The following is a 25454-nucleotide window of genomic DNA, read 5'->3' as shown; positions in this document are numbered from 1 at the left end:
GTATTATTTTTGACAAATGAAGAGTGAAAGTTATAAATTTTAGTGACCCAAAGTCAAAAAAATAAGAAATACTGTTGAGTAAAATTCATTAACTCCCCAATTAAGGTAATTTCAGGAAAATCCAGGGAGAAGAGATTTAATTATTTCAGTCACTTCTACCAGCTCAGTATTTTTAAGCTATGAATTTTGTTTTCTCAAATTAAAAAAAAAAATACCTTTACGTGGTTTCCTTTTTCCTTTTTCTACATTAACGGGAGTGGATTTATTTCTCCTTTAAATGTGGAGGCTTCGCTGAGAGGGAGAAGGCAGAGTTCACCCGGAAGTAGTCTCTGTGGCCAGGAATGTTCACTCTGTGTGATGAGCCATCTGTTCCCTGCCCATGGGCAGATGTTGATGTTCAGTTAATCAAAGGTAATGCAACAGGATTAAAGTGTGAGATGGCCTGAACCCATTCCGGAAGCTTTGTGTCAAATTGAAACCTTTAATCAGATCCATCTTGACGGTCAGCTAGACTGTTTGATCCGATGAATTTGTATCACATTAGTAACTAATGCCAATGAACATATTCTGTTTTCATCGTAGGAGAAAAAAAATAAAAATATGTTTGCACAAAGTATTTGAGTCAAGAGAATCGGCATGCTATTTTCTGCATGATTCAGAGAGCTATGTTGTAGAAAGCTAGCATATTTTAATGAAGGATTTAATAAGTTAGAAACATTGCATTGAAAGACTTTATAAAAACTGGTCTATTTAAAGATACTACGCACCTATTAATTAGACTAAATTAGATTTCTTTGAGAAAGATGAATTCAGGTTGTTCCATTATTTCTTAAGTTTGAATAAGATTTTGTTTGCATGTCACTGAAGTGGAATAGCTTTTTCGTAAGTCAGAGTTATAAAATATTTTAAAATAAATTCCTTGGATTTTTTGTTGTTTTTTGGGGGAGATTATTTGTTTGTTGGTTGGTTGGTCTTTTGAGAAAGGGTTTCTCTGCATTGCCCTGGCTGTCCAGGAGCTCGCTCTTATAGAGAACTTACACAAATCGGCCTGCCTCTGCCTCCAAGTGCTGGCATTAAAGGTGTGCACCACCTCTGCTGGGCTTGTAAATTCTCTGTTTTAAAATAGTCATTGTTTTCTAGTTCTCACAGTTTGCCTGCAAATTTCATGATTTCCTTTTTTTTTAATTGCTGAGTAGTATTCCATTGTGTAAATGTACCACAATCTCTGCCTACATTCTTCCACTAAGGGACATCTGGGTTGTTTCCAGGTTCTGGCTATTATGAATAAAGCTGCTATGAACATAGTTGAGCAAATGCCCTTGTTGTATACATGAGCATATTTTGGATATATGCCTAGGAGTGGTATAGCTGGATCTTGAGGAAGCGCTATTCCTAATTGTCTGAGAAAGCACCAGATTGATTTCCAAAGTGGTTGTACAAGTTTGCACTCCCACCAGCAGTGGAGGAGGGTTCCCCTTTCTCCACATCCTCTTTAGCATGTGTTGTCACTTGAGTTTTTAATCTTAGCCATTCTGATGAGTGTAAGGTGAAATCTCAGGATAGTTTTGATTTGCATTTCCCTGATGACTAAGGACGTTGAGCATTTCTTTAAGTGTTTCTCTGCCATTTGATATTCCTCTATTGAAAATTCTCTGTTTAGCTCTGTAACCCATTTTTTTAATTGGATTACTTCATTTGCTGGTGTTTAACTTTTTGAGTTACTTATATATTCTGGATATTAGCCCTTTGTCAGATATAGGGTTGGTGAAGATCCTTTTTCAGTCTGTAGAAAAGATCATCCTGAGTGAGGTATCCCAGGAGCAGAAAGACACACATATACTCACTTATAAGTGGATATTAGTCGTATAATATAGGATAAATATACTAAAATCTATACTCCTAAAGAAGCTAAACAACAAGGAGGACCCTAGGAAAGTTCCTAAATCCTCACTCAGAAATCAAATGGGATAGACATTGGAAGCAGGAGAAAACAGGGAACAGGACAGGAGCCTACCAAAGAGGGTGTCTGAAAGACTCTATCCAGCAGGGTATCCAAGCAGATGCTGAGAGTCATAGCCAAACTTTGGGCAGAGTGCAGGGAATCTTATGAAAGAAGGGATATAGAAATACCTGGAGGAGACAGGAGCTCCACAAGGAGACCAATAGAAGCAAATAATCTGGGCCCAGGGGTCTATGTAAAGACCAAGGACCATGCATGGAGATAACCTATACCCCTTGCTCAGATGTAGCTCATGGTAGCTCAGCTTCCAATAGTAAAGGGAACAGGAACTGTCTCTGACATGAACTCAGTGGCTGGCTCTTTGATCACCTCCCCCTGAGTTGGGGTGGATCAGCTGTACCAGGCCACAGAGGAGGACAATGCAGCCAGTCCTGATAAGACCTGATAGGCTAGGGTCAGATGGAAGGGGAGGAGGACCTCCTCTATCAGTGGGCTGGGGAAGGGGCATGGGAGAAGAGGGACAAGGGTGGGATTGGGAGGGGACGAGGGACGGTGCTACAGCTGGGATACATGTTTATTCTCACATAGTGTCAACTCTGGTCTCTAAGCAACAGGTTAATAGTGACATGTTTTATTCGTTGCTTGGAATTTATAAGTGGTACATATAATCTAGACTCTTGGTCTTATGAAATGTACAGGAAACCACAAATTCTTGGAGATCATTCTTCAAGCTGTACTTTATTAATGAAAACTTTATGCTCTAAAGCAAGGCTGATTACATTTCTTATTTCTACTTAAGGTATCTAATTTACAGTTATTTACTTACTCTTATGATATCTGTTTCTGACTCAGCCTCAGAAACAGGTACTGATAACGCATGGTAAAATTTACATTGTGCCGAAACATACTGGCTATTGTCTTTTCAGCGTTAAATATACCATATTAAAATGAAGTGACTGGAGAATATATCTAAATTTAGAAGCAACTGACATTAATGTAAACAATATTGTTTTCTCATATATGAGGGTAAATATTCCAATTACAATAGAAAGTCCACAATGAAGGAAGGACTATTTTGTGACTTGTCTATTTCGAACATAAGAATGGGGGAGGGGAACTCTTGTCGGGCACATTTGTGAAATGAGTTCTATTTCATAATGTTTCGTTCTTGTTAATATTTAAAATTTCAAATCCAGTATTTTAAGCAACATTAGTTAGAATGATAAAAGTAAAATTACGCATATATTTGAAGGAGCACTTAAATAGATTTCTGATGAAGGCCCTAATCAAGCACCATGCTTGCGTTTATGCCTAGAAAATGACTGTGTCGTTACATTTAATCTCTGCAGTGATCCACTGAACGATATGTGTTTGTAATGTACATACAGATTCAAAGCGATGGACATTTACACGTTCACCACTGTGGACTTGGAAGGAAACACAACATCCTATTTTTTATAAAGCTAGCCTCCAGTTAATCCGCACAAGAGAAACAATCAAGGTCAGCCAGGATTCCTGTGTCCTGCTGCGCAGGGGTCTCTTGGGGAAGGGGAAAATCGTATCTCAGTTTCCAAGCCCACTGGGTTCTTGGCATCTCTGCTTAGGAGTCACATGGGCTTCTGATAAATTTTGAATGCAGTGTGTTTGAGCGTGAGGCAGACGTCTCTCCATCCTGGAGGAGCAGGACTGATAGCCACAAACCCTTCCCCAGAGGATGCTGAAGAATTGTCAGATGACCTTTCGTGGCATCTCCCTGCTTTTGTTCATGCTGGTGTTTCAGCAGCTGGATCACTGAAAAGGTCATGTTGTCTAATGTGGCGTGGAAATGCCCTTGACAGTTGTAGGTAGAGTGAGGGATGCCAGAGGAGAGCAGTAAGACTGATGAGAGAAGCAAGCCCTTGGAAGGCAGTTAGAGGAGCGCGTGTCGACTTGACGGGAAATTGAACTGAGAATAGAAGAGCAGTAGCTCAGGGAGGTTTCCCAGTAAACAACTGCAGGCTTTGTGTCCTGATGCTGAGGAGAGACAGAAATGCCAGGGATCGATGGAAAATGGAATAAACTGATGTCTGGAGACTGGGAGTTTCTAAAGCCATTATTTGCCTGGTTTCCTCTAGCCCTGTCCCCTCATGTCTATACAATTTAATTTTCTTAGTAAAAAATAATTTTTAAATCCCAACAAGGGTGACAGATGTTTGTTCAATGTGTGAGAACTGCTGGGCAAATGAAAATTTGGTGACTTTTGGCTGATCTTACTAATTTTGTTTTTCAAATATGTTAGAGAAATGAGGGGCTCTAGAGAAGGTTCAAGGATACTGCTTTGCTTCCCCTGTGTCAGTGATTAAGTGTTCAAAGAGTATTCAAATATTTAATAAATTATGTATTCCAGATGTAGATCGTAGTGCACCATTCTTTAACTTGTTGCTCAGCAGTTATTTTGGCCTTCCTTAGTTTTGTCATTACAATTCCCTTATCTTGTTTTTTTGTTTTCTTTCTATTTTTGTTGTTGTTAAACATTTCAACCATTATCTTTCCGCATCTGTGAAAAGCATGATCTAGGAGACAACAAAGAAACCTCATGTCTCAAACATGGAAATGATGGCATGTAACTGATTTTGCCATTCCAGTCATCTTAGGGGACATTAAAAAAAAATGTCTTCTTTTTTTTTTTTTTTTTTTTGTTTTTTAGAGGACAAACCACTGCATAGCACTTAGCACATTGTAGACACAGAGGGAACTTGGTGAAAATAAAGATCAGATTTTAGATAACACAAGGTACACAGGATAGGAGTCATCTTTGCAGGGGAGTCACCCCTAGATAGAAGCACACCAAAGAAGAGCCTGAGTTAACCACTCTGCGTGTCCTCTCTCAATGACTTCAGGGTAGCATGAGGGATGCTTGTTCTTCTTAACAAATAAAGTCCCAAGAAACTATGCTGGAATGGACTTGCTGTACACCATCTCCTCAGCTTTGTCTCTGAGACAAAGTGGGGTTCCTTTCAAAAGAGAAGAATCATTCAAGAGACTAAGCGCAAACCTCAGTCACCAGCTCCAAGTATTTTAGTTTGCAGAAAGCACCTCATTGACTGAGCTCTGTATTTTATTTCGGGTTCATCCCTGTTTCTTGAGATGTTTCTGGGTGGTCAGTGGATTTCATGAAATGGATGTTATTTAATAATGAAATGTGGGCCTCAACCTGGCCATAGAACTTAATTTGGATGGAAGAGAGCCATCGGGGGAAGCTCATGGTTCATGGACCCTGAGCCAAACTCTAGCTTCCTGACACTGGTGAGTAACCGGGGCTTATTGCCACTGCGCATGGCTGTTAGCAGTGACCCATGTGTCAGCCACACACAACTCTGCCTTAAGCGATTAGAGTTTGAATGGAAAAATAACTCTGGGAGTTTTAACGTGGAAGTCGCGGTGTAATCTAGGGCTGCAACCTCCCTTTGGCTGGAATGTGAAGGCAACAGGGTGGGTATGACCGTGCTCGCTTCCCTCACCTTTGCAGTGTTGTGTAAAGTTAGGCATCGTATGAGAGAACTAAGGTTTTTCTTGACTGTTTGCCAAACGTTTATGTGTAGTTGGGTGGATGAGGGAAAACGTGTGCTTGAGAACTGAATTCCACTGGATGATAACCAGAGTGGAAACAAACAAACAAACCAGTCTCTGCTCTGCTCTGTTTCTGCCTGTTGCTCTAGCCTCATTTGGGGCCAGTCTAACCTTCCGTATTGCACTGCTGCGTCCTGGCCCCTGGCCCCACAACAAGACTGGATGCTGGATGACTGCTTTTCTCTCCCCAGTTCTCAGTCTCAGCAGTTCTCATGGCTGCAGTTTGGTCTTCAATATTCTGAATGGAGCATAAAAATCTTTTCTTGTTAAAGTTCACAGGAACGTGTTATCTGCAGAGTCCAGGGAACTATCATAGGTCTGAATTTACAGCCCTCTCTGCTGTGGCCTCTGTGAGAGCTCTTACATCTGTTTTCTTCCTCCCCCCTCATCTTGTTATTCTTCCTCTGTTTCCTCCTCCTTCCCATCCTCCTCATCATCATCATTTTACATCTCTTTCTTTATTCAGCTTCTAAATTTGAATGACCCTATGGGCTTAGCTCATATTTCAATGTTATTAGTGTATGGCATTTAATCTTTTCAGCTGTAACTCCCAGCTCCAAAGCTTATTTGACTACCAGCTCCCGGAGCTATCTTTCCTTTGGAAATGTTTGTGTAGGCCATCCACAGTCATCTAAAATCCAAACTAGCCCACAGTAAATACTTTCTCTTTGATGCTACCACCCTTGTATCCCATAATCCACGCAGTGGTACTTATGTTTACTTCTCATTGAAGCTAGGAACCTACAAATCGTCCTACATCAATAACACTTCTTGTTATTTTTCCTGTTGTTTCTTAGAAAAGCTTCATTGCAGTTATCTATTTATGTGTGTGGGGGAAGGCATGCATGTATCATGCATGACACATGTGTGGAGGTCAGAGGACAACTTGCATGAGTCAATTCTCTCCTTCCACCATGGGGGGCCCAGGGATCAAACTCAGTTCTTTAAGCTTGATGGTAACTACGGTGTCTCTTGCCTCAGTACAGTTTTCCCCTAAAGATATTTTATTGAAATCATGTTTTCATGACCAAGATTTAAAACTGTGATCCACCAAATAGACTTTTTTTTTTTTTGTGGGACTTATCAGTGCATTGGGAAGGAAAGTTATTTTCCTGTTATGTTCCTGCATATTAATGTTGTTAGATGGAAAACAAGAAAGTAAATGTCAGTGGGAATTTGAAGAAGCAGTTTTTATTAATTTAGCTTATATGAACTCCCTCCTGTCCTGTTTCCAATCTTAATTTAATGAAATATGTTTAAAGAGCTTCAATTCTTTTACTGTTGTATAAGCAGGATTCTCATTTAATTATGTTTGGTTTTCTTTTCTTTACCATAAATTAAAAAAATGTAGAAAACAATGAAAAACAATATCTCACTATTTATCATAGCATTAAAAATTATTTCTAGATTAAAAATTAGTGCTGATACCATGAGATTATGTGGAGTTTTTTAAAAATGATACGAATGTACTATGAATAGTGTGTTAGGTTAAAAAAATGCATTGTTTTATCTAAAGGTTGGAATATTTATTGCATGCTACAGGGACCTAAGGATCTTCTGGTGCTGGTGGCTAAATCCTTTATCAGTTAGTGTTTTTATTTACAAAGACTGTAGTTCCAAAACATGAAGCAATGCATAGAGCCCTTCAGGGACCATATTAACCCATCTTGGCCTATTTGTTTTATTGTTTAGCTTGTTTAAATGCGATTGCTTCACAGAAAGCGATCATTTAGACTTAAGTGAGAGTTTCAGGACATTGAAGGAATTATGCTAAGGATCTGAGTCTTATGTTCTCCTAGACTTGGAGGCCAGCTTTTGACTTAGGGACAAAACCACCACAATGTGCTATTTTATCCTGGTGGACTTCATCCCTTTGTCTTTCTTCATAGGGAGGAAAGTTAGCTTTGGGAAGAACTAAAATCTACTTTCTTTACCAGAATCTCTTAGTTACACGTTCTGGGTGTTGGAGTCTTTTCCATCATCTCATTGGGTGGAAGCTGGAAAGAGCACACCTAGACTGAGATCAAACCTGGCTCTTCGTGGGATCTGCCCAAGTGCGAGTAGGGCTGGTCTCCACAATATACAGATAACTGCAAACTCCGCTCATTATGTAACAGCTGCTTGGAGTTTCTATCTGAGTCCTACAACCAACACTAATGTTTATCAGGCTATTTACCGTAATTTACCGTCCAGGACCTTATCTGCCACTGTGTTGCATTGAATACAGGTATGGGGTATAGAGCACTTGTCCAGAAGGTCATGTGAGTCAAGTGGCTCCAAAAGAGACTGTCCAGCAAGATGATGTCCCCACTGCTTCTCCCAGCCTGCCCCTGCAAGAACATTGCAGTAACAGTCTGAGGACCGCTGTCCAGGGCCAGCCATTTTCTTTTTCTATGGCAGAACTAGAGGAATACAGCATCCTGAATCTTTTCCAGCATATTTTAATATAAATAACCTTGGCTCTAGCCATCAGTAGACATGCTAATTACTTGTTCACACATGCATGGCTGGTTTCTGGCTCGCTTGGAGACTTATAATAACTGGATTTTATCTTTTGTGGAATGACAACATGAGAGTCACATTTTTTTTTTCAGATCCCACATTTTGAGGCACTTTGGGATATATTTTATAATTACATGTGAGTTTCAAGTCCTGGCAAGAACCTAGCATCCTAGAGCAGGTAGATTCTTTTATAGACTTGGTAGAAAACATTCTTCCCTTGAAATCTCGTCTTACTAGTGGCATAGTAAGCTTACTCTAAGGAGCTCTCATTACAAAGAAGAGAGGCTCACATAGGAAGCCGTCCTGGCAGTGGCGGATGGTTCTCGCAGAGAAGTGTCTGAAGTCGGGAGAGGAGCGGTAGATCACAGAGAGGCTACTGCAGTTGCACACAGGGCCAAGGAAGCAAATGTGCACTTAGAGGGACGCTGGTTCCCCATTTTCAGTTTCCTGGGAACTGTTGTAGGTTCTGTGACTCTGCTGACAACAATTTCATCTGGAATATGATCTCAAATAAAGTTGTTTTTTTTTTTTTTATGTGAAGCTCTTATTAGTATAAAAGTCTAGGCAAATGGTTACCTTGAAAGCCGAATCACACTCTAATTTGCTCCACAATCCAGTTTTCCTCTCTATTTTACTTGGTAGATTAATCTCAGCTAGCAGTGTCATTAAGTTCCTACTTGGATGGGGTGGAAAAATACACACAAGTGTCCGGTATTTCTGAGCCTGTGGGCTGTGATGAGCTTAAAAGTGTTCTGGTGGAGCATATGTGTTGAAACAGCTGAAGATTCATCATTGTTTTTTTAACTTAAATATGGAGGAAATTGACCACTCTGGGATAATTAAAAATAGCAACTCTCTGGGAAAGAACAGCCAAGTTGTCAAATGCCACAGAACCAAGGGGCAGTGTTCTGTAACACAAATTGGGTAATTTATATCTGTGTCACTTGAAGATCTGATATGTAGTTTAGTCAATGAATCATCCCAACGGTATACTATAACTAAAGTGAAATTTATTTTCCTTTTGCCTGCAGAGGTTTAGCCAGTTAAATAATAAATCATTCTGCCTTTGCTGAATATAGGATAAACAGGCTGATGCGGGCTGGATGGATTAGATGATGCCATTGCCCCAGAGAACAGAGTCTAAAAAGATGCCAGCAATGAGACAGCCCAGATTGCCTTGGTTTTACTTTCCAGTGTTGAAAGTGATGATATCATTTGGATGTTTAAAAATATTTCAACTTACTATTGAAGGTTTCTCTTAAATATTTAAGAGTCAGGAATGAGTTAACGTCTTGCTAACTCCCAGTATTCCAGCCGACATCTATAGATGGCCTTATAGGCACAGGGAATAGAGACAATCTTCCTTTCAGAAGAAAACCTTTGTGAGGACTTATCATTTACAAACCAAAATGGGCATGAGTTTTTCTCTTTTGAGTGTCATGATAACACGGAACAGTAACATAAAGATTATGCATTCAAATCTTACCTGAGAAGTGGAAATTAAGATTCAGAGATGTTAAGTGGCTTATCCCAGATAACATACCTAGTGACTTGAATAAAGGAAATTAAGGACTACTTACTTTTGCCTCGAGGACACTGTCCTTTGAAGCATTCATACTCCGTCGCTGGCGTGCTTATGAGATCTAGCACTCTAAGCATATTACAGATGCAGTTTAGGAATATGCTCTGGGGGGAATAGTTTGAATCAGTAATGCAGCCGAGAACTGGTTTAAACTTCATTAAAATGAAGACTTACCCAGTTTTAAGTGGAAGAGGTCAGGTGCTCGGTGTAAATGAGTTGGCAGCAACAAAGAGAGCAGACAGTCCAACACAAAGATGAAATCCATCTTCTAGAATTATGATATTCATCGGCCCGGACATGTGCTTTAGGAGGGACTGTAAGCGAGAAGGGCTGCAATGGGAAGAGCCACAGGACCCATGTGCCCTGCTGAGCACGGTCCATCCGGTGGATGCTGTCTGGTGTGCTGGGCTTTGTTCTGAATATTTATCTTAACTTGGAGTGCACACGTGCATCTGTGAAATGAGTTTCCTTTGGAGCCTAAGGATATCACTCCTCTCCATAATGTATCTTCTGAAACAGTGAAAAGGTAAATGTCAGGCTGGCTTCTGCCCTGTAACCAGACTGTCTGAACGGAGTTCGAGAGCCTCCTAGAGCGTTACTGACTTTAGGTCTCCTAAAGGAGATTGATCAGACTTTTCTGATTATTTTATAGGATCCTTCAAACCAAAAATGTGGTGGGAGGAAGAAAACAGTGTCCTTCAGCAGCATGCCGTCAGAGAAGAAGATCAGCAGCGCCAGCGACTGCATCAGCTTCATGCAGGCTGGCTGCGAGCTGAAGAAAGTACGACCGAACTCCCGCATCTACAACCGGTTCTTCACCCTAGATGCAGACCTCCAGGCTCTCCGCTGGGAACCATCCAAGAAAGACCTTGACAAAGCCAAGCTGGACATTTCCGCCATCAAAGAGATCCGGCTGGGCAAGAACACAGAGACATTCAGAAACAATGGGCTCGCCGACCAGATCTGTGAAGACTGCGCCTTCTCCATCCTCCACGGGGAAAACTACGAGTCTCTGGACCTGGTTGCCAATTCAGCAGATGTGGCAAACATCTGGGTGTCGGGGTTGCGGTACTTGGTCTCACGTAGTAAACAACCACTTGATTTTATGGAGGGTAACCAGAACACACCACGGCTCATGTGGCTAAAAACGGTGTTTGAGGCCGCAGATGTTGATGGGAATGGGATTATGTTAGAAGACACTTCCGTGGAGTTAATAAAACAACTCAACCCTACCCTGAAGGAATCTAAGATCAGGTTAAAGTTTAAAGAAATCCAGAAGAGCAAAGAAAAACTAACCACCCGGGTGACAGAGGAGGAATTTTGTGAAGCTTTCTGTGAACTCTGTACCAGGCCAGAAGTGTATTTCTTACTTGTCCAGATATCTAAGAACAAGGAATATCTGGATGCCAATGACCTCATGCTCTTCTTAGAAGCTGAGCAAGGGGTTACCCACATCACTGAGGATATGTGCTTAGATATCATCAGGAGGTATGAGTTTTCCGAAGAGGGCCGTCAGAAAGGGTTTCTTGCCATTGATGGTTTTACCCAGTATTTACTGTCTCCAGAATGTGACATTTTTGATCCAGAGCAAAAGAAGGTTGCCCAAGACATGACCCAGCCCTTATCCCACTACTATATCAATGCGTCTCATAATACCTACCTGATAGAAGACCAGTTCAGGGGACCAGCTGATATCAATGGGTATGTGAGGGCTTTGAAAATGGGCTGTCGAAGCATTGAGCTCGATGTGAGTGATGGTTCGGATAATGAGCCCATCCTTTGTAACAGAAACAACATGGCCACACATCTTTCCTTTCGAAGCGTTCTAGAGGTCATCAATAAGTTTGCCTTTGTTGCTTCAGAATACCCGCTCATCCTCTGCTTGGGGAATCACTGTTCTCTACCTCAGCAGACAGTCATGGCTCAGCAGATGAAAAAGGTGTTTGGCAATAAACTCTATACAGAAGCGCCTTTGTCATCTGAATCCTACCTCCCATCACCCGAAAAACTAAAGAACATGATCATTGTAAAAGGAAAGAAACTGCCTTCAGAGTCAGATCTGCTAGAGGGAGAAGTAACTGATGAGGATGAAGAAGCTGAGATGTCTCGGAGGATGTCAGGGGATTACAACGGTGAGCAGAAACATATCTGGCTCTGCCGAGAGCTCTCTGACTTGGTATCCATCTGCAAATCTGTTCAGTACAGGGATTTTGAACTGTCTATGAAAACCCAAAACTACTGGGAAATTTGTTCATTTAGTGAAACAGAGGCCAGCCGAATTGCAAATGAATACCCGGAGGATTTCGTCAATTACAACAAGAAGTTCTTATCAAGGATCTACCCTAGTGCCATGCGGATAGATTCCAGTAATTTGAACCCACAGGACTTCTGGAATTGTGGCTGTCAAATTGTGGCAATGAATTTTCAAACTCCTGGTCCAATGATGGACCTCCACACCGGCTGGTTTCTTCAGAACGGGGGATGTGGCTATGTCCTGAGGCCATCTATCATGCGAGATGAGGTTTCATACTTCAGCGCAAATACAAAGGGCATTGTGCCTGGGGTGTCTCCCCTGGTCCTTCACATCAAGATCATCAGCGGTCAGAACTTCCCGAAGCCCAAGGGGGCGTGTGCCAAAGGGGATGTCATAGACCCCTATGTTTGTGTGGAGATTCATGGGATTCCGGCTGACTGCTCCGAGCAAAGAACTAAAACTGTGCAACAGAACAGTGATAATCCCATTTTTGATGAAACTTTCGAGTTCCAGGTCAACCTTCCTGAGCTGACCATGGTCCGGTTTGTTGTTCTGGATGATGATTACATCGGTGATGAGTTCATCGGGCAGTACACGATACCGTTTGAATGTCTGCAGCCCGGGTACCGGCATGTCCCCCTGCGCTCCTTTGTGGGGGACGTCATGGAGCACGTGACCCTTTTTGTCCACATAGCAATAACCAATAGAAGTGGAGGAGGGAAGGCGCAGAAGCGTAGCCTCTCTGTGAGAATGGGGAAGAAAGTTCGAGAATACACCATGCTCAGGAATATCGGTCTGAAGACCATAGATGATGTCTTCAAAATCGCGGTTCATCCCTTACGAGAAGCCATAGACATGAGAGAGAACATGCAGGTAGGCAGACAGCCCCTCCTGCTCTCCCTGCCCGTTACCCACGCCCACTTACATGAGTGACGGCCGTGGTTCTCTAATGGTTGGTTCGAGTGACTGCTGTGGTTCTCTAAAGGTTGGTTTGCACATGTTCAGAAATATTGTGTGGTCCCAGGCACCGCTACATCCTGCTCCCTGTCACCTGTGAGAAAGCAGGTTGGTTTCTAATTGTGAATGCGAGGTTGAGTTTGGCCAGGTAATGGTGCAAAATGTATAGCAAAATGCTGGGTATCTTTCCCACATGTTTAGCTTGTAATAACTAATTAACAGGAATATGTACATGGACAATGTGGAAAACGTGAAATATAAAACATGTGAGTAAGAGCTGGGGACGTGGCTCAAAAGGTAAGAGCACTGGCTATGCAAGGGTGAGGAGCTAGGTTTGAATACCTGGCATCCGTATAAAAAGTGTGGCTAAATGTGTCTGTAACCTCCTGTTTAGTGTGAGCAGAGACAGGAAGTTCTCTGGGGCTTGTTGGCCACTAGCCTAGCTCCAGGTTCAATGAGAAACCCTGCCTCAAAGAAGTAAGATGGAAAATGATGGATGGATCAGGTACCCTGCATTCTCCTCTGGTCTCTTTGTGAGACAGGCATATCTACATGACATGAACACACACACACACACACACACACAAACACACACACACCCCTCATGTGGGTGGTGTATAAAATACATACCCAGACATATGCATGTGATTTCAAAGCACATATGTAAAATACTTACAGATGTGAATATAGAAGAGAATTTGAAGTCATACATTATAAAAGTCATGCCTAGTATACTTTTAGTTATGTAAGCATGTACCAAGAAGTTATTGCCCACAAGAGAAAACACAGCTAACCAAACAAAACTTGCACTTAAATTAGAACCAACATGTATTTACCTTTCTCCTAGAAAGGTGGTTTAATTGAAGGAACGTGAATTCTTGGATGAATCTGTCCCTGTGTGGTCCTGGTTTCTGATCATCAGTTTTCTCTGCATAAGGCAAGACCATGAGACTTCTACTGCAGGACTGCTGTGAGAACTGAGTGAGAGCAAATAGCAGCTGCCCAGCTTTGACCTGGAGGAGCCCACAGTGCCCTTCCCTTCCTTGTGATGCATAATCAGACATGATTGCAAACTTCTTTTCACACTACTTAACATAGTTAATTGAGGATAGCATTTTTGAGGCCTGAACAGACAAGTATTCACTAAGGTCTTGTATAGAAAACTGAGAATAAATCAGTTACTTCATTCTGCTAGCTAGAGTGTTTATAAGAATACTCACCCACCCAGAAGCTCTGCCCTCAGGAGAACAGATACATTAGAAAACGTAATTTCTCAAATCTTGCAGTTAATAAACATCAAAGTTAGACTTTAAATCCCAGAATGCCTGATGCCAAAATCCGTTATAATTCATGTAAAGCAGAACCACCAAGCTGTGACTTAGTGAAATTATTAACTCATAGAGAAGTTCTTCAGATATCCAATGCTGGAAAATAGTGTGATATGAAAACTCACCTATGAATACCTGCAGTCAGAGTGTTCATGTATTTGGTTCAGGATAGGCTGCTTAACCACTTCGTTAAAATGAGCCCCTGACTGTGCTATTATCTTCTATCTCTTATGTAAATATGACTTTATTGAAAAGCCCTAGATGAGACCAGCTACAAGCAATTTCTGAACCTAACTTTATTAGAGGTCAGCTCTATGTGTTACTATGTAATTCTTGAAATACAACCTTTTGATCATATTTTTAGACTCTCTTGAGAAGAGTATTTTGCTGGGGTTATGACTCAGCCAGGAAATCACTTGGGGTGGAGCTCAGATCCCCCAGAAGAACCCGCTTAGAAGATGTGTGGAGACCTCCCATGAGTACAGTGTATGCCTGAGGCCAAGGACCACTGGAGCAGGACAGGGAGCTGCATTACCAAAACCCATGATTTCTGGATCTAGTGAGAGAGCCCGCCTCAATATATAAAGGGTGATCGAAGAAGACACCCAGGGCTCCGCATGTATGCCCATACACACGTGCCCACAGATAGAAACACACACATACACACACACACGAACACACACACACACACACGTGCGCGTATGCATGCCGCATACACATACTCAAAAATAAAAGCTGTTCATGAGGATTTTTCAAGCAGCGTTAATAATTAATGGTATTCTAACAAAGTAGTTTGGATAAAGAATTGTTTGGAGAGCAATCTGAAAGAGACAAAACTACTGTGATAATTAATGCATTCATGAGACATTCAGTAGATTAGATGCTGCTCATTATTAATAAATGTAAAACACACAATTTCTATTCCAAGTTATTACTTGAGCCTCAGGTTGAGCACATTAATAAGAGTCCCAGAGTGCCCAAAATGTGTCACTGTCTTATTAAGAAAAAGAAACTAAAAAAAATCACTTCCCATGGTATAACTTAACCAAGAGTGAGGCCAGGCTTGAATCAGCTCCTCCTTTCTCCCTTTGTCTTCTGTCATTTCTCTGTTGTCTGACTTTTGCCTGTCTGTCTTGTGAATCTTTCTTTCTATGTGTGTCTGTTCCTGTGTGTCCACAACAAAGAGCTTTTGCTGGTGTGGACTGAATAGCACTGAGAGCATCACATGGGTAAGGATGGGACACTTAACAGAAAGCTTTGGTTAGGGACTTACAAGGGATCAAGTCACATACTCCATCTGACCCCAGCTGACCCAGGTCGCAAACAAACAAAGGCAAAATCCATAGGTTGTCTTCAACATTTATGGCAGATACTTATTTTATAATGTTGTTCTCAATCTACTTGCCATTTCCTGCATTTATTACCATAACATACGTACACACATGTGTTACTCTTGGGTCAGGGGCATGGAAGAGAAGACAGTTTCGGATTAAGCTATTAATTAGCTTAGGTCATGAAAGGTGATTTTCTGGGAAATCCACAGCAAATAAGATTGGTCATCACATTTCTCTCTTAATGACAGGGTACACAGTAGGATATCGGTTTTAAGTGACCTCAGGGCTTGTTACTAACTGGCTCTGCAGCACAGCCAAAGTTCCAATCTCTTTGAATATGAGACATTTTCTTAACGTTATAGTGCCTCGATTTTGTTAAAGATTGTAACATTAATGAATAAGATGCTCATCCAGGCCCCTTTCTCTGTGTGGCACGCATCTCTGGTGGGGCCGCAAGGCAATATTGCTTGGTCAAATGGAGCCCGGTGAGCACTGTCTTGAGATGCTAAGGGACATGGCAGTGCCATGATGTGTTTTTTTTTTTTCTGATCTGCATGATGAAATTCGAATCAAGTATTCATGTCTAGGCACTGCTGGTGTGTGTGTGTGTGTGTGTGTGTGTGTGTATCCCAGTTGAGCAGCATCTACTTTGTTTCTGATGGCCGTCTGCGGTCAGGCTGTGAGGCAGCTGTGTCTCACCTGTGCACCTGTCCCAGCAGATCGGCTTGCCTGTCATCCAGGCGGCACTGTAAAGTCTCTGAGGGTATGACTTGGTGAGTTCACATGGGTGTAAACTGGGGCGCAGTTCCATGTGGTCAGACATGTGACTCCATGTTTTCTCCTCGTAGAACGCCATAGTGTCTGTTAAGGAGCTGTGTGGACTCCCGCCCATCGCCAGTCTGAAACAGTGCCTGCTAACCCTGTCCTCTCGTCTCATCACCAGTGACAGTCTTCCCTCCGTGTCTCTAGTGATGAAGGACAGCTTTCCTTACCTGGAGCCTCTGGGGGCCATTCCAGACGTGCAAAAGAGGATGCTAGCTGCCTATGACCTGGTAAGCGGCTGCAACTCCCCGTTTCTTCTCTCTGTGTGTAGAAATCTCTAAAAGCAGACCTTCTTGAGTGGGTTTCCAATGCCTAGAACATGGCGGCCGCCTGTCAGATGTGTTTGGAGGTAGCAGCCAGAGCTTGCCACTCGGAATGTGTCAAGGCCCAGGGAGACCTCTGGGGACTTGGCAGATGGAACAATCTCTGCTTTGACAAAGAGTGACTTCTCCAGTCCTCAGAAGCATGCCTCCTTTTCTTCTGAACGATGGCTCCTGACAGAGAGAGTCAGGTCTCGGTGCTGCTCGGTGATGGCTGAGACAGGGAGATGGTCTGTAAACATTTCTAAGCTAATGATGCTCCCTGATCTTATTCTGACTATATAATAGAATTTATGTACTGATTAGATTTGGGAATAACTTTATTTTTGTGTTACATGCTGTAAACAAAATTAGAGAGCAAATGACAAAATGTATAACCTACCCAATTAGGAATAAATAAATATATTCCACTAGAAGAAACTCTAGGAACCAGTAGGAATAGAAAGATGTAGGAACTTCTTATATCAATCAAGATTGTATTCTCCTACATGTGATATATGACATTTCAGAGATAAAATTTAAATATATATATATTTTAAAAAGCAACCTAATTATGGCTTAAAATGCAAACTTTTATTCAGAAATTTAGACAGCAGTTATCTGTGGATGCTTTTGCCAAGTTCTTAGGTGCCCAGACTCTTTCTAATTGTTCTTTTTTCTATTTCTAGAATTTAGCCCTTATCTTCAAGGTCCACAATGGCTGCCTACACTCTACTTGTAACATTTGCAGTCCAGCCATCAGGAATGATGGAGAGGACATGTCTTCCTTCATGTAGGATATTATTTTCTGAAACTACAGACAAGAAAAATATTACTTTCCTTCCTGTTCATCAGCCTGGAGCTAATAGATGGCCACAGTTAATTGCAAAACACAATGTAAAATGTGTTTCAAGGGGGCTAGAAGTTGTCTCCTCTGTTACTGAGAATGGATGTCAGAGGACAGCATAGATCCTGCTGCAGAAGTTGACAGGCAATCCCTATTGCTTAAAAACAAACAAAAACTATCAATGAAATATACGACACATTTATCTTTAAGACAAGTTCTAATTAGATAAGCTAATATATTAAATTAAGCATGATGGTATACCCTTACAGACTCAGCTACTCCAGCAAGACAGTTGTTTGAGCCCAAAAGACCAAGGCCAATCTAGTCCGGATAAGATAACAAGACCCATGTCTTAATAGTCATGTAACAAGATATCCCCCCTTTTATGAAATCATCAGCTATGCCTTGTGCTTTTAAACACGGTGCTTCTATTCAGGAATTTAAGAAGACAGTGGTCTGGGGAGATAGCTCAGTAGGTAAAGTGTTTACTGTGCAAGCATGAAGACCTGAGTTTGAATCCCCAGTGCCCACATAAAATGCCACATGTGGCCAAACAATCGATAAGCACAGTGATGGGAAATGGAGGCAAGTAGATCCCTGGGCATTCTGACCTTACATTTAGCCAAAACAGTGAGCCTCAAGTTCAGTAAAAGGTATGCTCACACACCAAAATGTGATAGAGAGCAAGTGTAATCTGTGGTCCTTGCTTATATATGCGTTTACGCATGGGAATTTAAGAAGATAGATGCTTTGCTTTCTCTGCCTATAGTGCAAAAATAAATTGCTATATACATTGTTGGAGAAAAGTCGATAAAACTACTTGAAATGCTTGTTCATTTGATTTTTTTTTTAAAGTTTAACATTAGGGTTTATATGTGAAAAAATATTGGATTTTCATAATGTTGACATGGAGGGATTAGCTAAATTACAAATAGGAACCCAGGAACTGGAGAGGTGGCCCGGCAGTTCAGAGCTCTTGCTACTTCTGCGAAGGACACAGGTTCCATTCCCAGTTCCTCCATGCCAGCACACATCTGTTTGTAACTCCAGCTCAGGGGATCTCGCTTCCTCTTTTGGCCTCCACAGGCAACCACACACGTGGCATAATTTATGCAAATGTATAAATTGAAATAATATAATTTTTGAGAAGATAGGGATTCATCAAAGAAAACCCTTTGAAGCTGTCGAGATCGGTTGTTTAGAAGATCGTAGTGGTATGGAGGCTAATTCAATTTGTTCTGTGAGGCAGTCTGTTGTAATAAGATATGTGCTGGGAGATTTAAATTGCATTTGTATGTATATGCACACGCAATGCCAGGAAGACGTAAACAGTGATTACTTTTGTTTGTCACGAGTGAAATTATTGTCTTATTTCTTCTTTTCTATATGCTTCCTGTATTCACAAAATTCTTTCTAACAAACATGGTAAATTTTATAGTTAAATAGGCTGTCAGTGAAGAAAATCCTAATGTTTTACCATTAAGTATAGCTAGGAGAAACGCATCTGGTATAAACGTTTTCTAAATGAGATGGAAAAATATCTTCTGAATGCACTCTGCCCACAAACGCTTGTACGGAGCCCGCCTTTGCAGGGTGGGTAGGGCTCACCTATGGCCTGTGTCACAGTTTTTTGTGAAATCAATTTCAATCATGAAAGTGGGGATTGAAAGCTGTTCATTGAATAGGTATAATTGCCATCGAAGAGGTGAAATTAGGGTACTAGTTGCCATAGAGACAGACGGTAGACATCACTTACTCCCTTGTGAGCTCAGAAAGGAAAGTAATCTACTGTGAGGGCAGCCAGCAGTCAGAGCTGGCTCTGTATGAAGCAGAATGGCTCCCAGTGGTTGCCGGACAGTTTCTGCTTCCCATTGCAAGTGTCTGATGGCGTTTTTGTCCTTTCCGTTTTACCTATTAAATGCAAATCTGAATAGTAGCCTTTCTTTCATTTCTGTTATTATTATTATTATTATTATTATTATTATTATTATTATTATTATTATTATTATTCAGTTTAGAATTGTAGGCAGAGCCAGGTTTTAACAAAATCTGAAATAGTTTGCCATGAAAAGCAGAAATAGTTAAATGGAGTCCAGTTAAAATTCGCCATAGAAATGGCTTTTTATTTTGGTGGGAAATTGAGTGAAAATAACCTGCTCCAAATTGTGCAGCCAGCACACTACAGACATGATTGAAAACACTGTAATGTCTCTATTGGTTATTTCTTTTAACAGTGTAGGGGGTGAGGAGGGGATAGGCCTCTAATGCATTGACCTGAAAAAAGAAGCATCATTTTCACTTTGTAGGACTGTGGTGTTGTTGGGCATCTTTTCTGCTCCCAGTGTGTTTTTAAGAAGTTTGCTGAGATACTACACAGGCCCAGGGTAAGCGTGTGAAAACGTGGACTACATCACGTCCCAGTACTTCATCAGATTCTGCGGTGGCTGCAGAGTTAGGGTGCTCTGTGATCTAATGCCTCTACAGAGGTACTGCGACCCCCACTCTCATGCAGCAGCCATACTGGCTTTCTTCAGTAAGACTGAGTCTGTTCTGGTCTCCATTATGAACCCCAAGGGCATGTCTCTGAAATGCCCTTCCCTTGCCTGGAAAGTTGCATTTTACCCCCAAATTCTTAGCCATACAGTTCCCACGAGAGCAGTGACCTCACCTGCCACTCTCTCTCACAGGTGTTTCCCACCACACTGTTCAGAAGCATGAGCAGCAGTCTGCTTGAGCTTTTTTTTTCACTTTTTAAATTACATTTTTATTTTTTTTTACATTAATTACATTTTGTTCACATTGTATCCCAGCTGTAGGCCCTTCTCTCATTCCCCCCAATCCCACCCTGCTTCACTCCCTCATCTCTTCCCATACCTCTCTCCAAGTCCACTGATAGGGGAGTTCCTCTTCCCCTTCCATCTGACCTAGGTTATGAAGTCTCATCAGGACTGGCTTCAATGTCCTCCTTTGTGGCCTGGCAAGGCTGCTCCTCCATTGGGGGTGAGGGTGGGGTGTGGGATGGTCAAAGAGCCAGCCACTGAGTTCATGTCAGAGACAGTCCCTGCTCATCTTACTAGGAAATTCACCTGGATACTGAGCTGCCATGGGCTTCATCTGAGCAGAGGTTCTAGGTTACATCTATGAATGGACCGTGGTTGGAGTATCAGTCTCAGAAAAGACTCCTGTTCCCAGCTATTTTGATTCTATTGCTCTCCTAGTGGAGCTGTTGTCCTCTCCAGGTCTTACTAAATCTTCCTTTCATATGATTCTCTGCACTCTGCCCAAAGTTTGGTTATGAGTTTTAGCATCTGCTTTGATAAACTGCTAGGTAGAGTCTTTCAGAGGCCCTCTGTGGTAGACTCCTGTCCTGTTTCTTGTTTTCTCCTTCTTCTAATTTCCATCCCCTTTGTCTTTCTTTTTTTTAATTTTTTATTAATTACACTTTATTCATTTTGTATCCCCCCATAAGCACCTCCCTCCTCCCCTCCCGATCCCACCTTCCCTCCCCTTTCTGCATGCATGTCACTCCCCAAGTCCACTGATAGAGGAGGTTCTCCTCTTCTTTCTGATCTTAGTCTATCAGTTCTCATCAAAAGTGGCTGCATTGTCCTCTACTGTGGCCTGGTAAGGCTGCTCCCCCCTCAAGGGGAGGTGATCAATGAGCAGGCCAATCAGATTATGTCAGAGGCAGTCCCTCTTCCCATTACTATGTAAACCACTTAGACACTGAACTGCCATGGGCTACACCTGTGCAGGGGTTCCAGGTCATCTCCACAAATAGTCCTTGGTTGGAGTATGATTTTCTGGGAAGTTCCCTGTGTTCAAATTATCTTGTTCTGTTGCTCTCCTTGTGGAGTTCCTGTCCCCTCCAGCTCTTACTATTTCCCACTTCTTACATAAAATTCCATTCACTCTGCCCATCAGTTGGCCATCAGGCTCAGCATTTGCTTTGACAGTCTATACTGCAGAAGCTTTCAGAGGCCCTCTGTGGCAGGTTTCAAGGTTGTTTCCTGTTTTCTTCTGGCTTTCAGAGGCCCTCTGTAGCGGGTTCCGAGGTTGTTTCCTATTTTCGTTTTCTTCTGATGTCCATCCTCTTTGCCTTTCAGGATGGGGATTGAACATTTTAGTTAGGGTCCTCTCTTTTGCTTAGTTTGTTTAGATGTACAGCTTTTAGTGGGTTTATTCTATATTGTATGTTTATATGAGTGAGTATATACCGTGAGTGTCTTTTTGCTTCTGGGACAACTCACTCAGGATGATCCTTTCCAGGTCCCACCATTTACCTGCAAATTTCATGATTTCCTTATTTTTCATTGCTGAGTAATACTCCATTGTATAGATGTACCACAGTTTCTGCATCCATTCTTCAGTTGAGGGGCATCTGGGTTGTTTCCAGCTTCTGGCTATTACAAATAAAGCTGCTACAAACATGGTTGAGCAAATGTCCTTTTTGTGTACTTGCGCCTCTTTTGGGTATATGCCTAGGAGTGGTATGGCTGGATCTTGAGGAAGCGCTATTCCTAGTTGTCTGAGAAAGCGCCAGATTGATTTCCAGAGTGGTTGTACCAGTTTACATTCCCACTAGCAGTGGAGAATGGTTCCCCTTTCTCCACAACCTCTCCAGCATGTGTTGTCCCTTGAGTTTTTCATCTTGGCCATTCTGATGGGTGTAAGGTGAAATCTCAGGGTTGTTTTGATTTGCATTTCCCTAATGGCTAATGAGGTTGAGCATTTCTTTAAGTGCTTCTCTGCCATTCGATATTCCTCTGCAGAGAATTCTCTCTTTAGCTCTGTTCCCCATTTTTTAAGTGGATTACTTGGTTTGTTGCTTTTCAGCTTGTTTAGTTCTTTATATATATTGGATATGAGTCCTCTGTCAGATAAAGGGTTGGTGGTGATTCTTTCCCAATCTGTAGGCAGTCGCTTTGTTTTGATGACGGTGTCCTTTGCTTTACAGAAGCTTTTCAATTTCATGAGGTCCCATTTATTGATTGTTGCTCTTAGAGCCTGTGCTGTTGGTGTTCTGTTCAGGAAGTTTTCTCCTGTACCAATGAGTTCTAGGGTATTCCCCACTTTTTTTTTCTAGCCGATTTAATGTGTCTGGTTTTATGTTGAGGTCTTGGATCCACTTGGACTTCAGTTTGTGCAGGGTGATAAGTATGGATCTATTTTCATTTTTCTACATGTAGACATCCAGTTGGACCAGCACCATTTGTTGAAGATGCAGTCTTTTTTCCATTGTATGGTTTTGGCATTTTTGTCAAAAATCAGGTGTCCGTAAGTGTGTGGGTTTATTTCTGGGTCTTCTGTTCAATTCCATTGATCCACCATTCTGTTTCTATGCCAGTACCATGCAGTTTTTATGACTGTTGCTCTATAGTACAGCTTGAGATCAGGGATGGAGATACCTCCAGAAGATCTTTTATTGTAGAGGATTGTTTTAGCAATTCTCGGTTTCTTGTTATTCCATACGAAGTTTTTAAAAAATTCATTTCCTTTATCTTCTCTTTATTTAAAAGATCCATCTGACTTTAATAGTGATCAAGAAACAACCATACAACAGTGATATGTCATTGACATGAGACCTAGCAGTGTAAAAGACTGTTGACAGCTATTGTTTGCAGGGGCATCTGCATGAGAATGTACTTATTCACTACCCTTAGAAATAACACACTTGGGGGTGTTGCTTGTGGTAAGACACTTTGCCTGCCATGCCTCAGGTCCTGAGTCCCCAGCATCATAAGACGAAGGTACAAAATAACAGTTGAGTGGAACATGTGAAGCTAATCAGGAAGGAGGACCCTGGGTAAGATGCTCAATCCTCATTCAGAAAGGCAAACAGGATAGACATCTGAAGAGGGAGAAAACAGGGAACAGGACAGGAGCCTACCACAGAGGGCCTCTGAAAGACTCTACCCAGCAGGGTATCCAAGCAGATGCTGAGAGTCACAGCCAAACTTTGGGCACAGTGCAGGGGATCTTATGAAAGATAGGGGAGATAGAAAAACCTGGAGGGGACAGGAACTCCACAAGGAGAGCAACAGAACCAAAAAAAATCTGGGTCCAGGGTTCTTTTCTGAGACTGATACTCCAACCAAGGACCATTCATGGAGATAACCTAGAACCCTTGCACAGATGTAGCCTATGGCAGCTGATCCTCTAAGTGGGTTTCCTAGTAAGGGGAACAGAGGTTGTCTCTGACATGAACTCAGTGGCTGGCTCTTTTATCACCTCCCCCTGAGAGGGAACAGCCTTACCAGGCTACAGAAGAAGACAATGCAGACAGTTCTGATGAGACCTGATAGGCTAGGGTCTAGGGAAGGGGACAAGGACCTCCCCTGTCAGTGGACTGGGGAAGGGGTATGGGATGAGAATAGGGAGGAAGGGAGAGATTGAGAAGGAACAAGGGAGGGGGCTGTAGCTGGGATACAAAGTGAATAAATCGTAAAAAACAAAACAAACAAACAAAAACAATTCACATTTCCTAAGTTCTAACCAATATTTTTTTGTTCCTAAAGGATCATATATATTTGATTTTACTATGTAGCCTACAACTTCCCCAAAATATTTTTAAACTCCTTTATTTTGTCTTAATCCCCCGACTTGAGTGTGTGCTCTGCAAGGATGGAGAACTTGTTTGTTTCACACTGTTCTCTTTAAAACAGTGTTAGCACTCAATATGCTACAATCAATTTTAGTTGATTAAATAAGAGCTGCAAGCATCTGTTGCTCATGCAGATAATGTAGTAGTTTTGGGGTATGATGGGGGTCCCACTTTTGTTTTGCCTCTCTGGTGCCAGCCTTGGTGGCTTGCTCTCTGTCCTATAGACTCAGCCAGAAGGACCATTTTGACAATCTAGTTTACTATTCCCAGCCTTCTTTATTCTTCTGTCACTCCGATTTACTTCCTGTCACCTTCTCATTTTCCATCCTTTGATTTCTCCCCCATACCACTTGGAGTAACTGCCTACTCTCAGTTACTTCTCCAGTGGTTCAAGTCCAGATGTTTATTCTCACCTTTTGCAAATCAAATTTTATTAGGTAGGTACCCTTCATTTATTGACTTTATTTATTTATTTATTTATTTATTTATTTATTTATTTATTTATTTATTTACTTATCTATTTATTATATCTACAATGTTCTGTGTGCAGGCCAGAAGAGGGCACTAGATCTCATTGTAGATGGTCGTGAGCCACCATGTGGTTGCTGGGAATTGAACTCAGGACCTCTGGAAGAGCCGCCAGTGCTCTTAACCACTGAGCCATCTCTCCAGACCATTTATTGACTTTATACATTATATCAGCTTACCTTCTCTTTTAACATGTCTGTGTCCTTACTCTTTGTATTAGTCAAGGAACAGGCACATTTTGGATGCCTGATCTAGTCAAGGCGCTGTGTGGAGTGCTAGGGATTCCTCACAGAGTGGGTGGTTCTGACACAAGTATAAAACTTACAATTAAGAGAGAAAAGAACAGTAACACTCAGCATGCGGAGAGCGATCAGACCTTACCTTATGTCCTCAGATGGAGTCTAAAGACTTAGATCAGTGGTCCTCAACCTCCCCAATGCTGCCACCCTTTAATACAGCTCTTTATGTTGCGGTGACTTCTGACCATAAAGTTATTTCTTTGCTCCTCATGACTGTAATTTTGCTTCTGTTATGACTCTAACATGGAGGATATCTGATAGGCAGGATATCTGATGTGGACCTCTGTGAAAGGATCATTCAACTTCCAAACGGGCCTCCACCCACAGGTTGAGAACTACTGACCTGCAGTCCCATGAGACATTATGGGACCAACGTGCTCCTTCTCCACTCATCAGCAGCCCCACCGTGGCTCCCCTGGCCCTTCGCAGAATTGTATTTACAAATAATTTGGAAAGGAAAATGCTATCTGACCTTTATGTGCTTTTTTTTCTTTGGATGGCTGAGTTTTCACTTTTCTAATGTTTTGCC

The 25454-nt window shown here is 41.8% G+C and overlaps 1 protein-coding gene across 1 annotated transcript in view; it reads left to right on the top strand.

Annotated features, from left to right (window-relative positions):
- Plcl1 (phospholipase C like 1 (inactive)) overlaps positions 1-25454 on the top strand; it is a 317598-nt gene that overhangs the window by 247292 nt on the left and 44852 nt on the right. The window contains exons 2-3 of the mRNA XM_055617026.1: positions 10306-12780; positions 16375-16578. Of these exons, the coding sequence (XP_055473001.1) occupies positions 10306-12780; positions 16375-16578 (2679 nt within the window). The remainder of the gene's footprint in view (positions 1-10305; positions 12781-16374; positions 16579-25454) is intronic.

Source organism: Psammomys obesus, unplaced genomic scaffold, assembly GCF_907164565.1.
Source record: "Psammomys obesus unplaced genomic scaffold, mPsaObe1.curated_primary_1811, whole genome shotgun sequence".
In the NCBI taxonomy this organism is placed as follows: Eukaryota; Metazoa; Chordata; class Mammalia; order Rodentia; family Muridae; genus Psammomys; species Psammomys obesus.
Note: the sequence above shows the minus strand (reverse complement) of the source record. Positions and strands in the feature narration are given on the sequence as shown.